The sequence below is a fragment of the Macaca nemestrina genome, chromosome 17 (genome assembly GCF_043159975.1).
Source record: "Macaca nemestrina isolate mMacNem1 chromosome 17, mMacNem.hap1, whole genome shotgun sequence".
NCBI classification, from domain to species: domain Eukaryota; kingdom Metazoa; phylum Chordata; class Mammalia; order Primates; family Cercopithecidae; genus Macaca; species Macaca nemestrina.
The window spans coordinates 51,173,966-51,194,837 of record NC_092141.1 but is presented as its reverse complement, the minus strand read 5'-3'; the positions used below and the strand labels follow the sequence as shown (position 1 = coordinate 51,194,837).

Genomic DNA, 20,872 nt, shown 5'->3' with positions numbered 1-20,872 from the left:
TCATTACTGGGTTATTCTTGGGTGAAGGGCTGAGCCTCCCCATCCTCCCCTTCACTCCAAGATAGGATGTGAAATTCTATCCCAACACCCCTCCTCTCCCGCCAAAAATAAAAACAAGTGAGATAGTATAGACAAGAAATTATTTTAGTCCTTTAGTACAGTCTGTTTCCTCCTTCACCCCCAGAACAAAAATCGAACTTCTGGTTGGACAGCGTCAGGAGATGTCACTGAGGTGACCCCAGCCTCTGTTTGCAGTTCCAAGTCTTCCGTGTAGGCGTCACTGCTCCTGGAACTTTGTAGATGAGGAGCCTGTATGATGATGTCCTGAACATTTCTATCCTTTCCTCACACAGAGGGTAGCTACTGGGAATATCAGAGACAAGCTATTATTAAACAAGTGTCTCTAGTCCAAGACATCTCCTGTGGCAGGGAAATGAGGGGGCAGGCTGTATCAGTGATATTTTTATAAACTCTGCTTTTAGGAAACATTCTTCAGATGGACGCATTAAGACTTCAACATTTTCCAAAACCAACTGAATCTTATCCCCTCCATTTTTCCCCCTCCAGACACTTCTAATCAAGGTCACCATCTCCAACTTCCCCCATAGACAATAAAAATATGGCTGGAGAATTCTACTGTAATAGAAAACCAAGGAGATACAATAATTTGACAGTGTGTTTCCTTTCCATCCACTAGACAAGAATACCCCCTCCCATTCTTTCCTCCCCTCAGTCACCAGAATGAAGGGGCTGGAAAACGTTGGTCTGGTTCCTTTTAGAGCTGATTCCCCATTGGATACTGCCTGGAGGCCTTGGGGGAGAAGTTCTGCAGTTTGGATCAGTAGCAGAAGCAGGTAACACATCAGGGAACCGGTCAGCCTAAGACAGGAGGGGACAGAAAATGATGAAAGAGTTTCTGATACATTTATCAGCTAAATTGCTATGGGTGACCCCCATGTCTCCTGTAATGTCCAAACCTAAGGAATTAACTAAGTAAACTAAAACCTTTATGTTCTTGCTCTGACCTTGGACAATGGAATTCTTTTTATTTTCATTCAGTGGACAGCAAATCTGCTTCTTCCCTGCCTTAACTCAAGGTCTGTGATGCACTCCTGAGTTTTCCTTCTTCCCTGCATAGTCTCTCCTCCCTAGCTACTGCCTTTCAAATTGGTGAAAATGAAGCTTCAAGATTATGAAAACCAGTACTTAATGAAGACCATTATTCTAATGACAATATCACTGGGCTCTTTTGAACTTGTTATGCTGGGATCTAGAAACCCTTTCCCCAGCAATCTTTCACACAGCACCTCTGGGGAGGGGTTTCCCACTAACAGGAAACAGAGGTCAAGTGAAAACAGTCCAGTTCTCATTACTGAAGAAATAAGATTCAGAAGAATCACTTTTCTTGAGGAAAATGACTAATTCTATTTCTATCCATAAGACAAAACCAGAATTGTTGATTGCTCCTCAAACATCTTTAAAAAGAAAATTAACTTTTTAAGTTCATATAAATTTTAAACACTGAGCTACTTTCCAGCAGGAAAATATTCAGAAGTTTGAAACAAGTACTCAAAAACAATCAGTTCCAACTGTTAGAGGAATGTAATGAAATCAGTATGATCAAATGCTCCATCCGTACCTAGAAGGGGCTATTTTCTACCTTTAGGACAGACAATTTCTCTAACCAAACAAAAAGGAGCCCTCTCCTTAAGTGAATTTCCACAGACTATCTACTGGGGTCCAGTCAAAAGACAGATGTTCAAAGACAGTAAATTCATCTTGATTATTGTAAACAGTTTTCGGTGAGTAAATGGTATTACCTTCAGCCATGATGAATAAAGCGTCTAAACCAAAAATACAATGTGCCTACACCCACCCAAACAAAAGTCAGATCCCCAACTTGCCCTGTTCAGGTTCCTCTCTCCTCCTCCCACACTCCAAGTTGTATAACCTGTCACCTAACCTTTTAGGGTCTCAGCTTCCTCATCTGGAAAATGAGAACAAAATATCTACCTCACAATGGCCACCTGTGAATTTAATGAGAAATATATATAAGATGCTTAGAACATTTTCCAGAAATAACAGATGTGAAATAAATATTTTTATTGGTGCTATCGAGCAGTTCCAGATTAACTTTGAGGCTGGGAACTCTGCACATAAGCTCTGAGTCAGTTAATTATTCCTTTTACTTTTTCCAAGTGACAGGTTTTCTCCCATCCATTTCTCCTTCAAAGAACCCTAAGGTAAACGGGCAAAGGGCTAATGACACATAACAAAGGAAGATGCCTATTAAAATCTGTTGTTCTAAACACAACTTTTAGTAAACATTAGAAAGCAACAGGATATTTCCTTCCTCATTTGGAGAGAATTTTAAAGTCCTGTGAATACACTGAGGATGTGGATTACAGACTTAGAATCCTAGGAAAAGGAAGTATCTCTGCTGTTGTTAATTACCTGTCCCCAGCTAAGACTGCTCCACAAACTAAAAACAAATCCAAAACTTTCAGTAGGGAATATCTAGTTAGAAGCTTCAAATTGACAAGTTAATGGACCAACTCCTTATGCAAAAAAAGCCAGAACTGACAATTAACAAATAGTAAAAATCAAAATTGCAATATTTACAAATACCAAAAAGTACTGGCCAGAAAGAAATAACCCTTCCATATCAGCCTCAATATAATCAGGAGAAAAAGCAACATATTTTCAAAGTGACACCTCCCCACCTTCCCCGCTTAAATACTCCAAACTCCTCAGGGAGGAAAGCAGAAGTTATCTCCTCACTACCCAAACTGGATAACCACACTAAAGGCAAATGAAGCCATTTGCCTTTGACCCATGTGGTCAGAAGTCAGGTTTTGTTTCAATTCTACCACCTGAAGTATCACCAGGAGTTATTTGTTTTAACTGGCAAGGTGAAGAAAGGGAAACAAGAATTCTTTTTCCCTGAATACCCATTTAAATTCCTTGACAACTGGAACAAAGTCATAGAGAGCAAAGGGACAATGTAACAAATCTACCCATTTTCCTAGTAGACACTGAGTTCAACTGGTAGTCGAGGGCTTTTAATTAAAACATTCTATTGTTTCTAAGAATGTTCACACAATCCAATACTTCAAAAATGAGTCTAAAGCCATGGAAACACATTTATCACCTTCACACTTGTTGAAGGACACCTGCAAAAATCAACGCTAAACCTAGGCATTTGCATAGAAATACTAACTTCCATTTTATAACTCCCTTTTAATGACAGGGGAGAATATCCAACAAATAGCAAGTAAAATAGCATAGATCACAAGGAAAGAAACTAAGACAAGTCAAAAATACACCAAGTAAGAAATTCAATACAACTGGAAAACATACCATAGGCACCAACATTCCTCCTTTGGACACCTGTTCCTTACTGCCCTCAGATGCCCCAGGACAGGGTAATGGCTGAGCATGGAAAAAGTAGGTAATAGGTCACACAAACTTGGTGGTCCTGCACCAAACTACAAAGATTAGCTCAATTATAGCATTGTGCTAATAGTCAAAAAATAAATTCCTATACAAAGTTTATTGGGTACAGAGGTGAACCTCTTCTCATTGGCTCTAGCCTCCACCCCAAATACATCCCATCAGTTAAGAGGGATATAATGACACTAACAGCATTGTTTAGTGTCATGTGCACCTATCTACATCGCCAGAAAAAAAATACTGTTCATATGCAAAAAAAAATTACTAATTGTTAATGTCTGGCCCAATGTTCTTGTGAAGAGCAAGGCAGGGCAAAAACATGTTATCAATAGTCTATCCAAACTCCAAGAGAAACATCTCCAGTTTTTCTTCAGAGTCAATTTGATCTTCATCTGAGGGTCCCTCCATTCTTGGTAGTGAGAAGAACAGTGAATAATGAAAACAGGTGTTCAGAAACCTAGGCAGTATGCTCCCTGGGTAAGGAAGGTGAGCAGCAGTGACCTAAGACACTTACATGACCTCATGTCTAGCAAGACCAAACTTTGAGAAAGCTGCTCCATTCTAGAAAACAATGCCAACAGATGGCAACACAAGGCTTAGATAAGATCTGCCTTAGACTCCAGAAAAGGGAATTAACTTTTTAAAGGATGTTTCTTGACTTTGAGAAGTAGAAAGTGCCTAAAGGGCCAGACACGGTGGCTCACACCTGTAATCCCAGCACTTTGGGAATCCGAGGCGGGTGGATCACCAGGTCAGGAGATCGAGACCATCCTGGCTAACACGGTGAAATCCTGTCTCTACTAAAAATACAAAAATCAGCCAGGCATGGTGGTGGGCGTCTGTAGTCCCAGCTACTCGGGAGGCTGAGGCAGGAGAATGGCGTGAACCCAGGAGGCAGAGCTTATGGTGAGCCAAGATCGTGCCACTGCACTCCAGCAGCCTGGGTGACAAAGCGAGACTCCATCTCAAAAAAAAAAAAAAAAAGTGCCTGAAGTTCTACATTCAGTCATCTGGTCCCAGCATAAAAGCAGGTGAAGGGGCCTGCTGAGCTGGTTGTTAAAAGCTCTACACATGGACAACAGCTGTACTCAGCATTTACTCTTTAAGCTGTGAATAACACACCAAGCTTACCTGCTGCTGTCCACAAATACTACTTGAAGCACTTCACCCTTGGTTGCCTGAGTAGTGGCAGAAAGCTCTCTGCTAGGCCTGAGGGAAGACCAGAATTCCTAGAGGACAGGACAGATTTTGACCTGATGAACAATTATTAAGGTACACAGGGAAGAATCTAGATTTTTTCCTTTGAAGTACCTTTGGTCTCTAACAAAGCACACAAGGCTCTATTCAACTAGCTGACAGAAGTTAATTAGCCCACTACCCCCAGGGCCTGACCCTGCCCTCTGCTAGCTTTTTGTTTTACTGACCTTACGTAAGTTCCACCTCCTCAGCTTCACCTCCCTCCTCCAGCTGTTTCCTCTTATTTCTCCAGCTTCCTCTTTCTTCCCACCACTCCTTTCACTTTCTCCCTTTTCATTCAGAAATGAATGCTCAGAGAGCAGATGGCAAGTAGTCAACCCAAGCCAGTGAAAACACTTCCTGAGCACCTGGTACAAAGACCAGAAACACACAGTGGGTGTTGGAATACAGAATACATATTATCTCTGTCCTTTAGCAGTTCATACTTTAAAGGAGAAAGTCATCATATACTCATTCCTCACATATGAAAGGATATTTTCAGGCCAATTTATAATATGGGACAAAAAAATCCCTTAGTGATACTTCTTGGGGACGAGAGGATTGTTTGCATCAGAACTGGTAACTTTTACTCCTACAGTAATTTTTCCGTGGCCTCCTACATAGCACATCTAGTGAAGCTGATTCTGAAGCCTGAGGAAGCCCCATGTATGTTCTATACACTGTAGCTGAGGCGTTACTCTAATCAGTTAAGAAAAGCACATGAAAAGTCCAAGTTGGTACTACGTGTGATTAGTCTTCTCCCCAGAGAACTAAGAAAATTCAGGTAAACTTGACTATTAGAGGGCAGGTTTGGAGTTTGTTCCAGTGATCTCCTTAAAAATGACTTAGGAGTTTGAGAGAAAACTCCTGTGGGAAACAGGGAGGAGAAAGGGATGGGGCACAAATACACATCTCAAATCAGTAGGTTACTCTTTAGCTGTTTCTCCCAATGGCTTGAAGAGCCCTGGTAAACACCCAGTCCTCGATATATCAAACGGACAGCACTCAGAGACAGCTCAGATACAGCCCCACATTAAAGCTGTGGTGAGAATTCCAACCCAGAAAGATGTAGTGACGATTTCCAAAGGCCAGCCAGGACACCCCAGGGACTAACTTCCCAGTTCATAATTAATCATCTTGAATACAAAACAAAGACCTCTCTAATGTGAACTCTCCTTAGAAAAATGGCTCGTGTGTAGAATTATCCCAGAACTATTATGGAAGCATTAGTATTTCAGTAAAATAATTACTGAGCACCTACTAAATGCCAGGAGCTGTACTGTCACTGGGGATACTTCTAAGAATATTCTCTAGTGAAGAAACCAAGACTTGCAAAGAAATAATTATAAAACAGTTACAGACATTTGTACAAAGTGTTTAAGGAGCACTGGGAAAGGAAATTTTTAAAGGACTATTTGCTCATTTGTTTTCACGTGATAGTTTTGACACTGTAGATTACCAACTAGGGTTGTTGAATACAAAAACTCATACCTAAGAGGTTGTATGCATATGCTAAGTGTAATGCAAACATTTTTATTGGAAACTGGAAGTTACCACACACTGGCTTTTAAAACTCATCTTCCTAGAGTGGGTCATTTTTGTGGATCTGTTACTAATAAAAATTTAAGTGTATACTCAGCTATCAATACAAATGCAGATGTTTTAAACATTTACCCTTTCACAGGTTCTTTTCTATGATTTTTTTTGTGGGGCTGCTGTATAGTTATTGAGTGGCTACCAGGCCCTGGCCACTGTGTGACCAGCTGTACTCCTGTGGGCCAGCCTCAATGGTAGAGGTCAAAAGAGGGCAAGGGCTTCTCTGAGAGAGCTGGCTATGCACTGCACACTGGAAAGCCAAGGAGCTAGGCATCCCACTTTCTTGCTGCCAGGCTCTGGACCATGGCCACTGTGACTAGAACAACCCTCAGTACACAGGTTAAGAACGTGGATCAAAGACAGCACCATGGGACACCCTGCTGGCATCTGGTAGATATTACAGGTGTTTTTCACTTGGGTCAGACTTTTCTCCCCAAGGCCTCCCAACTGGAAAAAGCAGGCTGGCTTTAAAAAACAACCTGGTAGTAAAACAAACAAGAATTTCTCATCACAAAACCTAGATTCAAGTTCTGGGCCTGCCACTTTAACATCTCTGAGCCTATTTCCTCAAACTGCAAAATGAGACTAAATACTACATGAGGATTAATATGAGCCACAGTATCAGGACTGGGAACAATGGCTCACACCTGTAATCCCAGCACTTTTAGGAAGTCAAGGTGGGAGGACTGCTTGAGCCCAGGAGTTCAAAAACAGTCTGAGAAACAGAGCAAGACCCTATCTCTACAAAAAATATATAAAAGGTAGCAAGGGCATAAACCCAAATTTAAGGTTACTATTCTAGGAATATGCGTGATCTGACTGAAGAACAGTGTCTCAGATTTAAGCTACGTGGCACACCAGCCTAAGATTTCAATAATATATTTATTCACAAACATTTATTAAGGTATAGGTACTAGCATTCTGGACATCTTAGAAGAAATGTCAAAAAATTAAAAACATAGCCTCTGGGGGGCCAGGCGCGGTGGCTTATGCCTCTAATCCCAGCACGTTGAAGGCCGAGGCGGGCAGATCACGAGGTCAGGAGTTTGAGACCAGCCTGGCCAACATAGTGAAACCCTGTCTCTACTAAAAATACAAAAAATTAGCGGGTAACTGTAATCCCAGCTACTTGGGAGGCTGAGGCAGGAGAATCGCTTGAACCCAGGAGGTGGAGGTTGCAGTGAGCCGAGATTGCGCCACTGCACTCCAGCCCAGGTGACAGTGCGAGACACCATCTAGAAAACAAACAAAACAAAAAACAAAACAAAACAAAAAACACAGCCTTTGCTCCCGGTTTACTATGTAGCTGAGGGAAACAAAACATACATGTTGAACTAGAGAACAGCTTAAAGTCAACATGTGCATGCATGTGTAGCACACTTTTTAAAACATGCTGAAGCAAAGCAAAGCAGAAACAATGCAATTAGTTCAAGAATGCTTCAGTCATTAGGTGTGATCATGAAGGACTGAGATTTTTAATGGCAAAAGGAACAGGGCTGCTTATGGGATTTAGGGTGTGGGGTGTTAAAATGTATGAATGCTGGGTCTCTTGGTTTTGAGAGCATTGTTTAAGCTAGCTGATCCTATAAACCTGAAGACCAGGGTTAGGGTCCTGAAATAATGCTTAAGACTCCCAACCCAAGGAATAATATACATACACACTAGTCTCTTCACAATACATCATTGTGTATTAGTCTCTTTACGTATAGTTACCAACAACAACAAAAAAGAACCAAAATGATTCTATCCTAAAGAGAAATATGCAGAAATTCTCATTGAGGCAGTACCACTAAATTCAGAGGCAACTTAAAGCTTCTTCTGTAAGAAGCTTAAAAGAGAATGACTGAAAAAGGATACCTAGGAGGCAACTACTTAGTCTTCTAGGGGACAATGTCATCAGTTCTTGGTGATCTGTACTGAAAGTGTGCATAGCTTACAACAAAACCACTTACTTTGGTCTTACTTTGCAAGACCAATTCTGGGAGCAACATTTACTTATCCATTATACTTGGACTTAGGCTAGCATTTAAATTAATTCAAAATTTCTGGCTTCACATCTGAGGAGTTATTAGTATCAAAATACCTTCTCCAATAATCCACCCAGTTAACGAACAGCTTGTGAAACAGACTTCTACAGTGCTTTGCTTTTAGGGAGTATTAAGTTCTTTCCATCTCGCCAATCAATATTAAACTGTCAGCATTGCATTTAGCTTATTGGGAAATATAAATATATTCAAGTTCCTGGGTCTGTAGAGTTAAAAAAATATATATATTTACCAAACCAACCAGGGTAGGGGAAGATGTAATTGAGAACAGGATAAATTGGAAAGGTAGAATATAACCCATTGTTAACTCATATTATGGGAGTGACAAGTTTTAAGAAACTGGAGTCACTGAAACCAGATCTAACACTTCAGAAATATGAATTTGGGTACAGACAAAAATGCTGATATGGCAGTTAGAGATGGGAAGACAAATCCAAACAGCATCTTGAAGAACTCTATTTGGCAAGTAAACAAATCTCTAGGTTAGTCTAAATCATAGATGCAATGACACCCTGAAGACACAGAACTTGACTATCATCTTGCTACAAATTTACTGTTTTTAGAGTACAAAGGAGCCATTTGAGTTTTCTTTGGAATGTGCTCATTGCACTGCGAACCAACATTTTACATTTCTAGCCTTAAGTTGTGTATGTCAGCCAGGTGCAGTGGCTCATGCCTGTAATCCCAGCACTTTGGGAAGCCGAGGCAGGCGGATCACTTGGAGGTTTGGAGTTCAGACACCAGCCAAGCCAACATAGTGAAACCCTGTCTCTACTAAAACTACAAAAATTAGCCAGGTGTGGTGGTGGACACCTGTAATCCCAACTACTTGGGAGGCTGAGGCAGGAGAATCGCTTGAACCCGGGAGGCGGCGGTTGCAGTGAGCTGAGATTACACCACTACACTCCAGCCTGGGTGACAGAGACCCTGTGTCAAAAACAGACCCCCCCCCCCAAAAGTGAGTGTCACTCTTGGTGGTTATTATTTTGTAGTTCAAATTTCTAGGCATGCCACCATTAAGGGCAGAAGAGATACACCCAGGACTTCCCAGTTCTATCTAAAGGCTATACCTTCCCTTTTGTTTGTCTGATCCTATAGTCCTATGTATTAAGCCTTAATAACTGTTGAAAGCTTATCCCAAAATGACATATAAAGACTCCTCTAATACACAGCACCTGAGGGAATAATTCTACCATGGTTTTTCTTAGCACTTTACAGTCTCCAGGTTTAGCACTTTTCTTTCTACAAAGAGAATTCTGAATTTTCATTTGCCTCATTTGTGGCTTCAGAGTGCATTTTCAAAAGTTATTTAAAAATTATCAAAGGCACACCAGAGCTAACATCTACAGGATTAAAGACAGGTTTCAATCTAGCTAGTGCCCTTTCAGCTGTCAATCCAATTTTCAGCAAGACTACTAGTTAACAGTAACTACTTTCTGTAGCCTTCCTTGCTACTTAGTGTTAGCAGGCAGGGAAATCCCTACTGTGTAAACTTGATTCCTTTTTCCCCCACAAGAAGTCCACTTTGTCCACTTTTAGTGCCTTATTCTTTGAAACAGATCGACTTTCTAAAATTAATTTTAAGGCCAGTTGTACCACACCTGTGTTCTGGATGACTAAATCCCATCATGAGGGCCTAAAAGGTTTAGTATTCTCAATGACAATTCATACTTTAAACAGGAGATAAGTTTGTGTCCTTCCCATTTTTATAGAAGAAACCTGGGGAGAAAGGGATGATGGGAATGACTAAAGTGTTTAGTCAATACTAAATACTAAAATACTGAAGTGTTTAATTCTCAGTAATTTTCATCTGTTAATATGGCATTAACTACTGTGTGTACTGACTTTCTGATCACAAGACAACTTGCTACTTAAGTGAGGCCTAGAAAATAGCAAACAGCTAAGTTGACACGTAAGTAGGATTTTAAGGCAAATTTTAAGAACCTCTTAGTAATACTGAGAAATAAGATCATCACGCCTGAAACTGTCGCACCATAAAAGCAAACTACAGGTCTCTGAAAGCATACTCATTTCTTCCAGTTCATAACCAAATTGTTGTGTCTAGATTTTTTTCCCCAGCACACCTAACTCCTGTTGCCAATTCTCACATTCAAGGTGCTTTGCTTCTTACTCCATACCTGATGTACAAGGTAGGCAGAAAAACAAGCAGACTTATGTCTTCAGCATTTTCTTAGTCCCAGAACCTAGATTTTTCCGTTACAAAATGAGTGACTGTAAGTTAAACTCTACCGAAAACCTAAATGGATGCAAAAGCTGACAAGGGGAAGAATTTTGCACAAAAGATGGGAAAACAAAGGTAAAGTTACAAGAAAACTTACCCAAACCAACTAACTTTAGAGCTGATACAGAGGATCAAGGTTGTTAAGCTGGTCTCCACTTTGTTGTACCTATCTACAATGGGGATTATTTCCTGCTTAATTTTGTGTTATAGCTCCCTCTAGTGGCTAAGTGATTTTCCCTAGCACTTACTCCAATGGAGAGCAGTACAGCATGTTGTTAAAAAAAAAAAAAAAAAAAAAAAAAAAAGACATATTTCTACAAGTTTTGTTCAAAGTGCATTTGGTGGAGATGAGTATAGTATCCTAGAAAAGCTGTTTCCACTATCTTCATGTCCACAGTTCTGCCAATAGTTGGCACTTAGAAGTTGGTGACAGAAGTTTGATGCTTTTTAACCCGATGCTTGAGTGTCAAGCTGAACTAAGTGTTGTTTTGCTTACCTAAGTATTAAACTTCTTATGAAAAGTCATATATGACTTTTCACCCCCTGAAATCCCAGCCTAGCACCTATTAAAATGTTGTAAACTACAAATGTTGTATCTGCCTAAGTTAACTTATATGTGACAGAGTCATTTATTCAATTTTTATTCTGTGCATTAATGAAGCACGGAGTGATTTTTATAATAATAAAAAATCCTTCCTTTAATCACTACAAGCTCACAACCACCCTCAGGATTGTTAGGCATTAGCTTTCAAAGCTACCAAGAAGCATTCCAAAGGTCTCAATAACAGGAATAAGTACTGGTTTAAGTATACTATAATCTCTTGGGGTCCATGTTTAAAGCAAAAGTTACCTTGGTAGCATTACTATTTATTCAATAGACAATCACAATACACACAATGAACAGATGTTTCCTTATAATCTCTTTACTTCATGCCAATCCCAGCTTTTCCTATAGGATCTAACTGGTCAGTGTTCCTGTAAGTACTGATACAGAAACAATAACTCAAAAGAATGTTGTATTGTACACTCTAGGATGCCTGAGTATTTGCTTCAATGGGATATAATTGTTGAGTCCACTAATACAACAGAATGTAAAGAAATGTGGGCCGTACCTTTTTTTCTTGTGGCTGCTTCAGCCTAAAAAGATGGGGGAACTTAAAATTCAATCAATAAAGGATTCACAATAATAGGTTTTTCAGTCAAGACACCCCAGTTACAGACAAAAGCACTAGGCCTGTGTATGCTAGTACACTCCCTTATATGAACTCTTTGGAGACAGACATATCTGGGATTCAGAGCTGTATGCACTTTATAAGGTACATATATACCCTGTATTACATAAAACCCTCAGCAAAGTCTGTGGCAACTGTGCAACGAATAATGAAGTTCAACAGGAAACAGTTTAGTCACACTAAGTGCAAAATGAAGGCAGCAATTCTGGTCAGGTTTCACATTTAATTAGCTCAACAACAGAAAATCTTTCGTTTTCATATAGTTTTTGGATTTCAAAAAATGGATAAGAGACTGTAATCTGTTTTCTGCATTTGCACTCTTCATACTGTGATGGAAATAAGAGTGGTTATGTTACAACAGAACTTCAGTCTAACAGTTTCTCATCTTTTAATACTATTTATGGTAAATACATATATATAACTTACTTGCAATTTAAATTACAAAATTCATATACAAAGTAAGCAAAAAGGCACACATAAGAAATTCACCTTGACCACAGAAATGTGAAAACACCAGCCCTAATGACCAAGACAATGTTTCAAAGGCAACACCAAGAAAAGTTGAGATTCTACAATAAATCATATTAAATGCAAGCACTATGATGCGCAGACGTGAGCACTGAATATTTTCTAAAGCATAAAACAGGAAAAACCATTTTATGGGGAATCTATTCACATATTCCAAACAGCATTTTTGAAAATATTAAACTTAGCTTCGTTTTAAAAACAAAATTCAGACCCAAACAATCAGGAACCAGAAAATGGGTTTCTTACCTTTTGTTTCCAGTAGGATGTGGGCTGAACAGCAAGGTGGGTTATTCAATCTGATGTTATGAAAAATAATTGCTTCTTAAAGAGACTTAAGTTTTTCCTTGGTTAGAAAATAATTATAGGCTCCCTAAAACATTCTAAGGGGACATAAATAGGGAGAAGGGGAAATTCCAAGACAGCTTTTGTAGTTTCAAAAGGGTGTGACTTTAATAATTGCCAATATGGATAGAGACCTAAAGGTCCATTTTCTGAAACTATAAATAGGAGCAGTCCATACTTCCCATCACAGCTTTTAGCTGTCTGGTCATCTTAACTACAAAATCTATGCCCCTTTACCTTTCATAAGTAAACATGAGGTCCTCTCTAATCTTCAAGTTCAGCCTGTATAACAAGGAATGCTGTCTCATTTCAATGTGAAGTTAGAATTACTGTAACTTTTAGTAGAGCACATCTTTCAACTTTAAACACTCAAACTTGAGTGAAGGCCATTTACATTTTTTGGTGGTTTCCAAAACATTCAATGAACACAAATGAACCAAAGTTAATGCTTAAGTCTAGCTCACATTAACCTTCCAAAATGATCATTAATCATTTATTTTCCCCTTAATAATCTGAATTTTAAAAATGTTCTACACATAAAACAGAATTTAGAACTTCAAGAATGTCATGTAAAATTATTCAAATTTTAAACAGTAAATCTGCCTTCTGGCCATTATATTAAATTCTTACATAAAAAGAGCTACATCCTTAATAAATTTAAACTAAGTACTTTACTTAGTGAAATTCTGCATTCAACATCCCCTCTTCCCAACATTCCACAACGTTCATTAAAATCTGATTGGGGTAACCTTACACATTTCTTCCACTACTAAGATTTCTGGTTTTCCCTAGGTTTTTAATTGTCACCCGAATAATCACCTTAAATTCAACTTCCAACTATGATTAGCACCCGAGGGAAATGTTAAAGTCTAGTTACTTATTTTAGGTCCCCTCCCCCAACCTAAATAGTATCGGGGGCTGTCAGTAGACAAATACAAAAAGTAGCAGACTACAAGTTTTTAACGACTGCTTTGGTAGAGAACACCAAAGTTTTAGGTACAAAATAATCTTATGGTTGAGAAGGGCTTATAAGGCAAAATTCTAAATGCCCAGCTTTTTATTAGCAACGATTCATCCAAAGAAGCAGTTAATCTTGTACACACTTTCCCTTTCAAAAAAGAAACGTGACTTGTGTTAAAAGTTCTACAGGCTGAGCATGGTGGCTCACACCTGTAATCCTAACACTTTGGGAGGCCAAGGCAGGCAGATCACTTGAGGCCAGGAGTTTTGGGACCAGCCTGGGTAACACAGAGAAACTGCACCTCTACTAAAAATACAAAATTAGCCAGGCAAGTGTGGCACACACTTGTAATCCCAGCTACTCGGGAGACTGAGGCACGAGAATCACTCGAATCCAGGAGGTGGAGGTTGCAGTGAGCCCAGATTACACCACTGCACTCCAGTCTGGGGAATAAAGCGAGACTCTGTCTCAAAAACAAAAAACAGTTCTAATACCTCTGTGCTGATGTTAACATTTAATACTTACCTTTTTTTGAGATGGGTTTCATTGAAAATATCAAAAGCTATCTCCAAGTGAACATTAATTTACTAGCCATCAACCAACTTTGCACAAAAGCCTATGTTGTCTATGACCACCAGAAAATAAGCAGCATCTACAGTTTTTTAACCAATTTATAACAAAGTAGAGAAGCTTATCTTTCAGATGCTAGATCCAACCCCCCACCGTCATTTACCAAGTTACATACACAAATGCCTTATTCTCCCCTTTTGCCTTCCCCTGAAGACTTTTACAATTAACAATAAAAGATGGCTAATACCATTATAGTGCCTTTTAAGAACTTTTAATTTGCTAACACATTAATACAAGAGTCAAAATCTTATCTTACTTAACAATTTAAAGATTAACTGATAGACCCAGTTAGAATCTTACATGAAGAGGAAAAAGGACAACCATGCATAGTTTTTTAAAAAATGTTTATTTTTTCAAAGAAAAACGGCAATAGCCAATTGGAAACCTACTTATTCTTCAACTCCAATTTTGTTTTCTTTAAATTTAGAAGTGACTTACTGATTTACTATTTTAAACAAACCCCCCCTTTCCCCTTTAAATGTTTACCATCTACTCGTGCTGAATCCTTCCAAGGAGATTGCTCCAGCGTTTATCTCCAGGTCCTCGCTTTGCTCCTTTTACCAAAAAACGCAAAACACAATTCCATCGTGCATCTTAAGGGCTCCAATCGTCAAAAATAGGAAAAAAAAAAATCTTTGGAATAGCCAATTAAGTTGAATAAAAAAATCCACACGAATGCGGTTTGGTTGGGGCAGGAATCCACTCCTATGTTCCTGGTAATCTGATCCCGCTCCATGAATCCTGGTAATTCATCCTCCCTATCCTATCCACATTATGATTTGAATCCAATGATCCAGCTCCAAGGATTGGGATCCAGTGAGCCCTCTCCAATCCAAACCTTTATAACCAGCAAAACCAAAAAAGAGGAGGCAAAATGTTAGATACTGTAATCAAAAAAGGTTTCTGGGGAATGATGAGTTATGTCTGTCATCAGTTTAACAGATGCACATCAATAACTATCAAATTCCCCAAAACAAGTTTCTGAATGGTGTTCAGATAAATTTTAGAAACTTAATCATCATAGAGACTAATTGGAAGAAGCATTTTGTATTTACAGTTCAACTGATAATGCCAACACTTGTTACTGTACAGCGTATTACAGGTTTCGTGGTTGCAAGAAGTTACGTAATTTAAGTTTACTGGCATTGCTACCCACCTAAGTCTAAAACTATATCTAATGCTCCCATTTGCAATTTAATTTGTAAATTAAAGTCTTTTAAACATATGAATCAATTATGAATATTAGTTTAAAGGGGAAGGTGAGACTTAAAAGTATTCCCAACTAGATTATCTACACCAATACATTGGAACTCTATATTTTGCTTTCATTTTGTCTTAAAAAAATGAAATAGCAACGCTCTATCAGTCACACAGAGGACATGCAGATTTAGCAGTATTGATATTATACTCTATCTTGTTGGATTTAAAGACACCCTGTACCCACATGTACACCAACAGCAGGTCACACATTAACAGTTGTAACTAAGCACTGTGACAAATTAGCCAGTTCTTCCCACATTAGTCCCTATTAAAACAAAAATGGGGGGAAGGGAGCAAAATAAGTTGCTACAAAATGGGCAATATAATTTTGCCACAATTGCCAAGGTTTAAAGAGCAAAGCAATTGTAGCTAAAGATAACTGAATAAAATGTTTGCAAGTGTTTTAAGGAAAACGTATATAATCATTTTTAACCCCTGCCTTTTAGTATAAGGTCAATACTGCCAATTTCATCTGTGACAATAGCACTTGGAGTCATACCATTGCCTCCATTATTGATCTGATCCTCCTCAATCCTCCTTTTGACAATCCTAAAATGATTGAAATGTGCTCCACAATCCTTAATCCAAAGCATTCTTAATCCATCTCTTCAGATATGTCTACAGAAAGACACATGAAAAGCAAGATAAACATAAGAACTTCCCCAGGTAAGATAACCACAAACACCCCCAACATCCCAGTTCACACAAACCAGGGCAGAATAGACATTTACACAATATCACAGTCTGAAGAGTATGGAGTTAACTAAATTTAAACAATCCTGTCTATGACATCACTTAAAATACAATTTATCGAAGACACGAGGGGAATGTAGATGTTAGGAGCAAGGGGATATTACAAGAATGCAATTCAACACTTTAGCCCATTCTGAACAAAACAGTTTGAATTAAAAAATGAAAAGATTGTACTGAATAAAGGAAAACTGTATACAACATGGGTTCTACAAAAAGTGTCACCAATCATCTTATGTACGAGAGCGAGATCTGCTATGACGGGGAGAATAGCGTGGTGATCCTCTGCTTCTCCTTGGGGAGTAACTGCGACTCCTGCTGTTGCTTCTGCTACGGCTTCTGCTACGACTACGGCTTCGAGATCGAGATCTTCCATAACTTGGACTTCTGGGCCCATCAACTTTAACCCGGATGTAGGCAGTTTCTCCCTATTGGATAGACAGAACTTTCCATTGAAAGATCTAAGCTTTCATCTATCTTCAGGCATGCTGAATGCATACAATGTAACTACAACCAGAAATCTGGCAATTTACTTGGACACCCTTGCCTGAATTCTTACCTTCAAATTCCACTGTTAAGACCACTGTATCCAATTCTGGTCAAAGAAAAGAATAAGCGTATAACCTACCTCATGAGATCTAAACTTAGTGTTATCCAGTTTTCGAACTGCATAGGTCATATCTTCTTTCCGTACAAACTCCACGACACCAGTGCCATCTCGGTAAACATCAGCATAACATACATCACCTGCTTCACGCATGTGATCCTTTAAATCCTGCCAACTTCCACTTGGAGGCAGTCCTGAAAAAGTGATTTTTTTTCTTAGTATCAATTATCTTAAATTTCACGTTAAGCTGGTAAGGTACATTAGAACAAAGAGTACTTTAAAATACTTAATAGGTGTACTTAAGTGATACCAGGTAAAGAGCTGGTAAGATTCTGGGATCCAGAGTCCAAAATTATTTGTAACGGATCTTCGTATCTAGTACCGCAACCTAATTTGGTATATCACCACAGCAGCAATCCTCGTTTATTAAATTCACCCAAAAACTAAAGCAATTTTAAGACCTAGCATGAAAAATTTGCAATTGTTAAACCGATCATGCAAGACAAAAATTTTAGGTAGCTTCCGTCCCTTCACATCAATCCACACAACCAAGTACACTCACCAGAGACAACCACTCTGTTTTCAGACCGCCTGGATGGGGGGCCATAGCGACCTCGGGGAGCTCCGCCACCTCCACCCCCGCCGCCGCCTCGGCCTGTTCCACGGCCGCTTCGAGGAAACTCCACCCGCAGACGGTACCCATCGTAATCATAGCCGTCGCGACCATACACCGCGTCTTCCGCGTCTCTGCGGGATCGCAGAAAGTGAAAGACATGAGAAAGACCAGGAGGAGAAGCTCGCTCAGTCGGGAACCCCCCGCACATGCGCACCCAACGTGGAAGAGCCCACATGCGCCGCATAATAGGAATGGCCCCTCCCCCACCCAGAAACACGCCAGGCTCCCAACCACTACACCAGCCCTCAGCGCCTCAGTTTCCCGCTCCAGCCTGCGAATGGGCTCCGGGGACGTCCAAGGCGAGGCGCCAGAGAAGCCACACCAACTCAGCTCCTTACTCGACTCCTGCATGGGCGATACAGTCTCGCCCCAACCTCTCTAAGAGCCCCCGCTTCCCCGTTCTCTATGTTAAGGCCTTGGAGCCTTCCCCGACTACTCGGACCTATTTCCTCAAGGCTGCAAGCCCCATGCCGCCTCACCGCGGGTCCTCGAACTCAACGAAGGCGAAGGGCGGTCCCCCGCGGCGATTCTTGAGGTCGATGTCGCGGATAGCGCCGTATTTGTAGAACACGTCCTCAATGTCCTTGGTTCGGATGTCTGGAGGTAAGTTACCCACGTAGATGCGGCAATCGTTGTTCCCTGCGGGGCCACGAATCACACCACCTCCCGACATGGCGGTGACGAAAAGCGCGGACTCGAGAACAGGCCTTCCCACCAAGCCTAGCGCACCGCAGAGCGAGCCCGCAGCGGCACCACGTCTCCCGCGGCCCCTCCAAAATGGCGCCTTTATCAGCTCGGCGCACGGATATGGGGGGGAGACAGAGGAAGAGAAGCGGAAGGAAACAGCGATTCGATCGCAACACGCACGCGCGGGAGCGCAACGGGTGCTGCGACGGATACGCGCAACGCACGCGCACGCACGCGCGACGTCACCCTCCGCACGAAGGGGGAAAAAAAGTCCCCCGCGTTCCCCGCTTGGGGTGGTTTGCGAATAGAGTGAGCAGCCGTTTGGTAAAAGTTAAATAAAGAACTCTCGTTAAAGGAGCTAGTCATCCAGGTCGAGTCTTGAAGGATAGTCAATTTCCCCAGGAATGAGGAGCTTTGAAAGCAACTCGGCGCCTTCAAAGGACTTGGTGAAACCTAGCCTAAAGCCTTGTCCCACCATGCTCTGCGGCGATAACGGCCTTTGGCGGGAAAGAGACTCGGAGGCGGGGCTAAAGGGGGAGGGCTCGGGCCGTTGCTCCGGAAACCCGGGTATCTTCGTAGAGTGCGTCTAGTCCAGAGCTGAGTTGCCGGTGACTGAATGAAGAGCTGGGGTGTTGGTTTGTCTTCCCGCCCCTGCTGCGAACAGGCTGTGGCTGCTTAGACAGATGTGTCTAATTTAGCGAAACCGGTTTAGATTCCTTAATCCTTTTCATTAAGAACCATTCCACCTTCTCGTCAGAACTTTGCATAGCTCAGTTCAGCACTCTTTGTGCTAGTCGCAGTGGGCCCGTACCCCGACCTTTCAACGTGGTACCCGCCAACCAGAAGGGGTAACAGTACTGCTTCTGGTACCCACACCTCTTTATCTCTTGTTAATCGCCTATCCGTGGGACTAGCGCAGATTGCCTGCAGAATGAATTGTTTCTGTTGTTTCCTTTTAAAGAACGAGAAGGAAGAAAAGGTGCGTGTGTGCAGTCCTTTTTTCAAAAGTTTCCTCTAAAAGTTACTGAAATTGAAAATACCGGTCCTCCCAGGTAATAAAATGGACCGAAATGGATGAGAGCCGTATCCACTAGAGACCGCGGTTGCTATTCAGGACTGTGATCTTATTTGCCTGCGACATTGGGAGATAACATTTTACATTTTTTTTCGACGTCTGCAATCTGGATTTTTATGTGAAACCCTGGGATTTTTAAACGTCGCTAATGAATTCAAATTAAAATCAGGCTGGGCGCGGTGGCTCACGCCAGCACTTTGGGAGGTAGAGGCGGCAGATCACTTGAGGTCAGGAGTTCGAGACCAGCCTGGCCAACATGGTGAAATCCCGTCTCTACTGAAAAAAAAAAAAATAGCCGGGCTTGGTGGCGGGCGCCTGTAATCCAGCCTACTCGGGAGGCTGAGGCAGGAGAATCGCTAGAACCCTGGAGGTGGAGGTTGCAGTGAGCCGAGATCGCGCCATTGCGCTGCAGCCTGGGCTACAGAGTAAGACTCCTCCTAAAAAAAAAAAAAAAAAAAAAAGAGGGGGAAACAACAACAAAATCAAATCCTGCAGTCATAAATCTGCGATAACAGATCTACACCCTGAATTTCAGGGATAATGTTCTTCATGTTATTTACAGCAGTCCCTCTCCGCAAGGATGTGAGGCAACTTACAGAGATACCATAAAACATTATTAAAAGTAGATGAGGCTGGGCGTGGTGGCTCACTCCTGTAATCCCAGCACTTTGGGAGGCCGAGGCGGGCGGATCACCTGAGGTAAGGAGTTTGAGACCAACATGTCGAAACCCGTCTCTTCTAAAAATACAAAACATTAGCCGGGCATGGTGGCCCATGCCTGTAATCCCAGCTACTCGGAAGGGTGAGACAGGACAATCTCTTGAACCCTTAGGAGGTGGAGGCTGTAGTGAGCGGAGATCATGCCACTGCACTCCAGCCTGGGCGACAGAACAAGACTCCATCTCACACACACACACACACAAAAACTAGAGGAATGGGAAAATAAGGGGTGGATTAAATGAAATAAGCATAAATTACTATACAAAATGCCTGCAGTGAAAGCCTGTTGAATTTGTTGAGATAGACTGCAAATTTTACTTTAGTCTTCGCAGAAGTCGCGGTAAAGAAGGGTACACCAGTATTGTGTATTCAAAATCCAAAGTGCCTTTGGGATAAAAATAAATAGGTCATTCAGGAGAAGGACATGTTTTCTTAATTCTAAAAGCTGATGAAATGTATTTTACAAATGTCTCTCGGTGACCCCAAAATACATATTCAATTTGAAATGAGCAGGGATGCTTGCTCTTGTGCCTGAAGATCCTCAGTATATCCACAGATGACCTTTGGTAATCCTTGAGCTTTCTGTAATGTTTTCCAAAATTATATGCATGTATGCATGTACAAAATTATATGCATGTGCGTACTTTTTTCTGGGAAGAGGATTTGAAATTTTAATCAACTTCTTAAAGGAGTCCATAGATCCCAAAAGGGAAAAGAACTTCTGAAAATTGTCAAGGGAGGGATAGATTGCCTATCCTTCAGACCATCCTTCAAGTATATATATAGGGGTGGGTGTGTGTGTGTGTGTGTGTGTGTGTGTATATATATATAT

The 20,872-nt window shown here is 40.9% G+C and overlaps 1 protein-coding gene and 1 long non-coding RNA gene across 8 annotated transcripts in view; one reads left to right on the top strand and one right to left on the bottom strand.

The window, feature by feature from the left end:
• Positions 1-130: 130 nt before the first annotated feature.
• LOC105476805 (serine and arginine rich splicing factor 1) lies at positions 131-18,367 on the bottom strand. Of its 7 annotated transcripts, none has more exons than XR_011615704.1 (7): positions 18,038-18,365; positions 17,445-17,629; positions 16,904-17,076; positions 16,517-16,703; positions 16,025-16,143; positions 738-879; positions 131-363 (listed from the first exon to the last, which is right to left on the bottom strand). XR_011615704.1 is itself a non-coding variant. In XM_011733017.3 (5 exons), exons 1-5 carry the CDS (start codon positions 18,229-18,231, stop codon positions 16,121-16,123), a joined length of 762 nt encoding a protein of 253 aa, XP_011731319.1. In that variant the 5' UTR covers positions 18,232-18,365; the 3' UTR covers positions 14,593-16,120. The 7 variants fall into 7 exon arrangements, 2 of the variants coding, with proteins under 2 accessions (XP_011731319.1, XP_024647038.1); XR_011615705.1 differs by having other exon boundaries at positions 131-360; XR_011615706.1 differs by lacking the exon at positions 16,517-16,703 and having other exon boundaries at positions 18,038-18,367.
• LOC105476808 (uncharacterized) overlaps positions 18,336-20,872 on the top strand; it is a 76,449-nt gene continuing 73,912 nt past the window's right edge. Inside the window, exon 1 of the long non-coding RNA XR_011615711.1 lies at positions 18,336-20,019. This is a non-coding gene — a long non-coding RNA (uncharacterized lncRNA). The remainder of the gene's footprint in view (positions 20,020-20,872) is intronic.

Coding starts and splice junctions, on each gene's coding strand:
- LOC105476805 (XM_011733017.3), bottom strand. CDS start 18,231: ATGTCGGGAGGTGGTGTGATTCGTGGCCCCGCAGGGAACAACGATTGC. Junction 16,704..16,903: donor CTAAGTTTAGATCTCATGAG/GTAGGTTATACG, acceptor TCTATCCAATAG/GGAGAAACTGCCTACATCCG. Junction 16,144..16,516: donor TCATAGCAGATCTCGCTCTC/GTACATAAGATG, acceptor GTCTTTCTGTAG/ACATATCTGAAGAGATGGAT.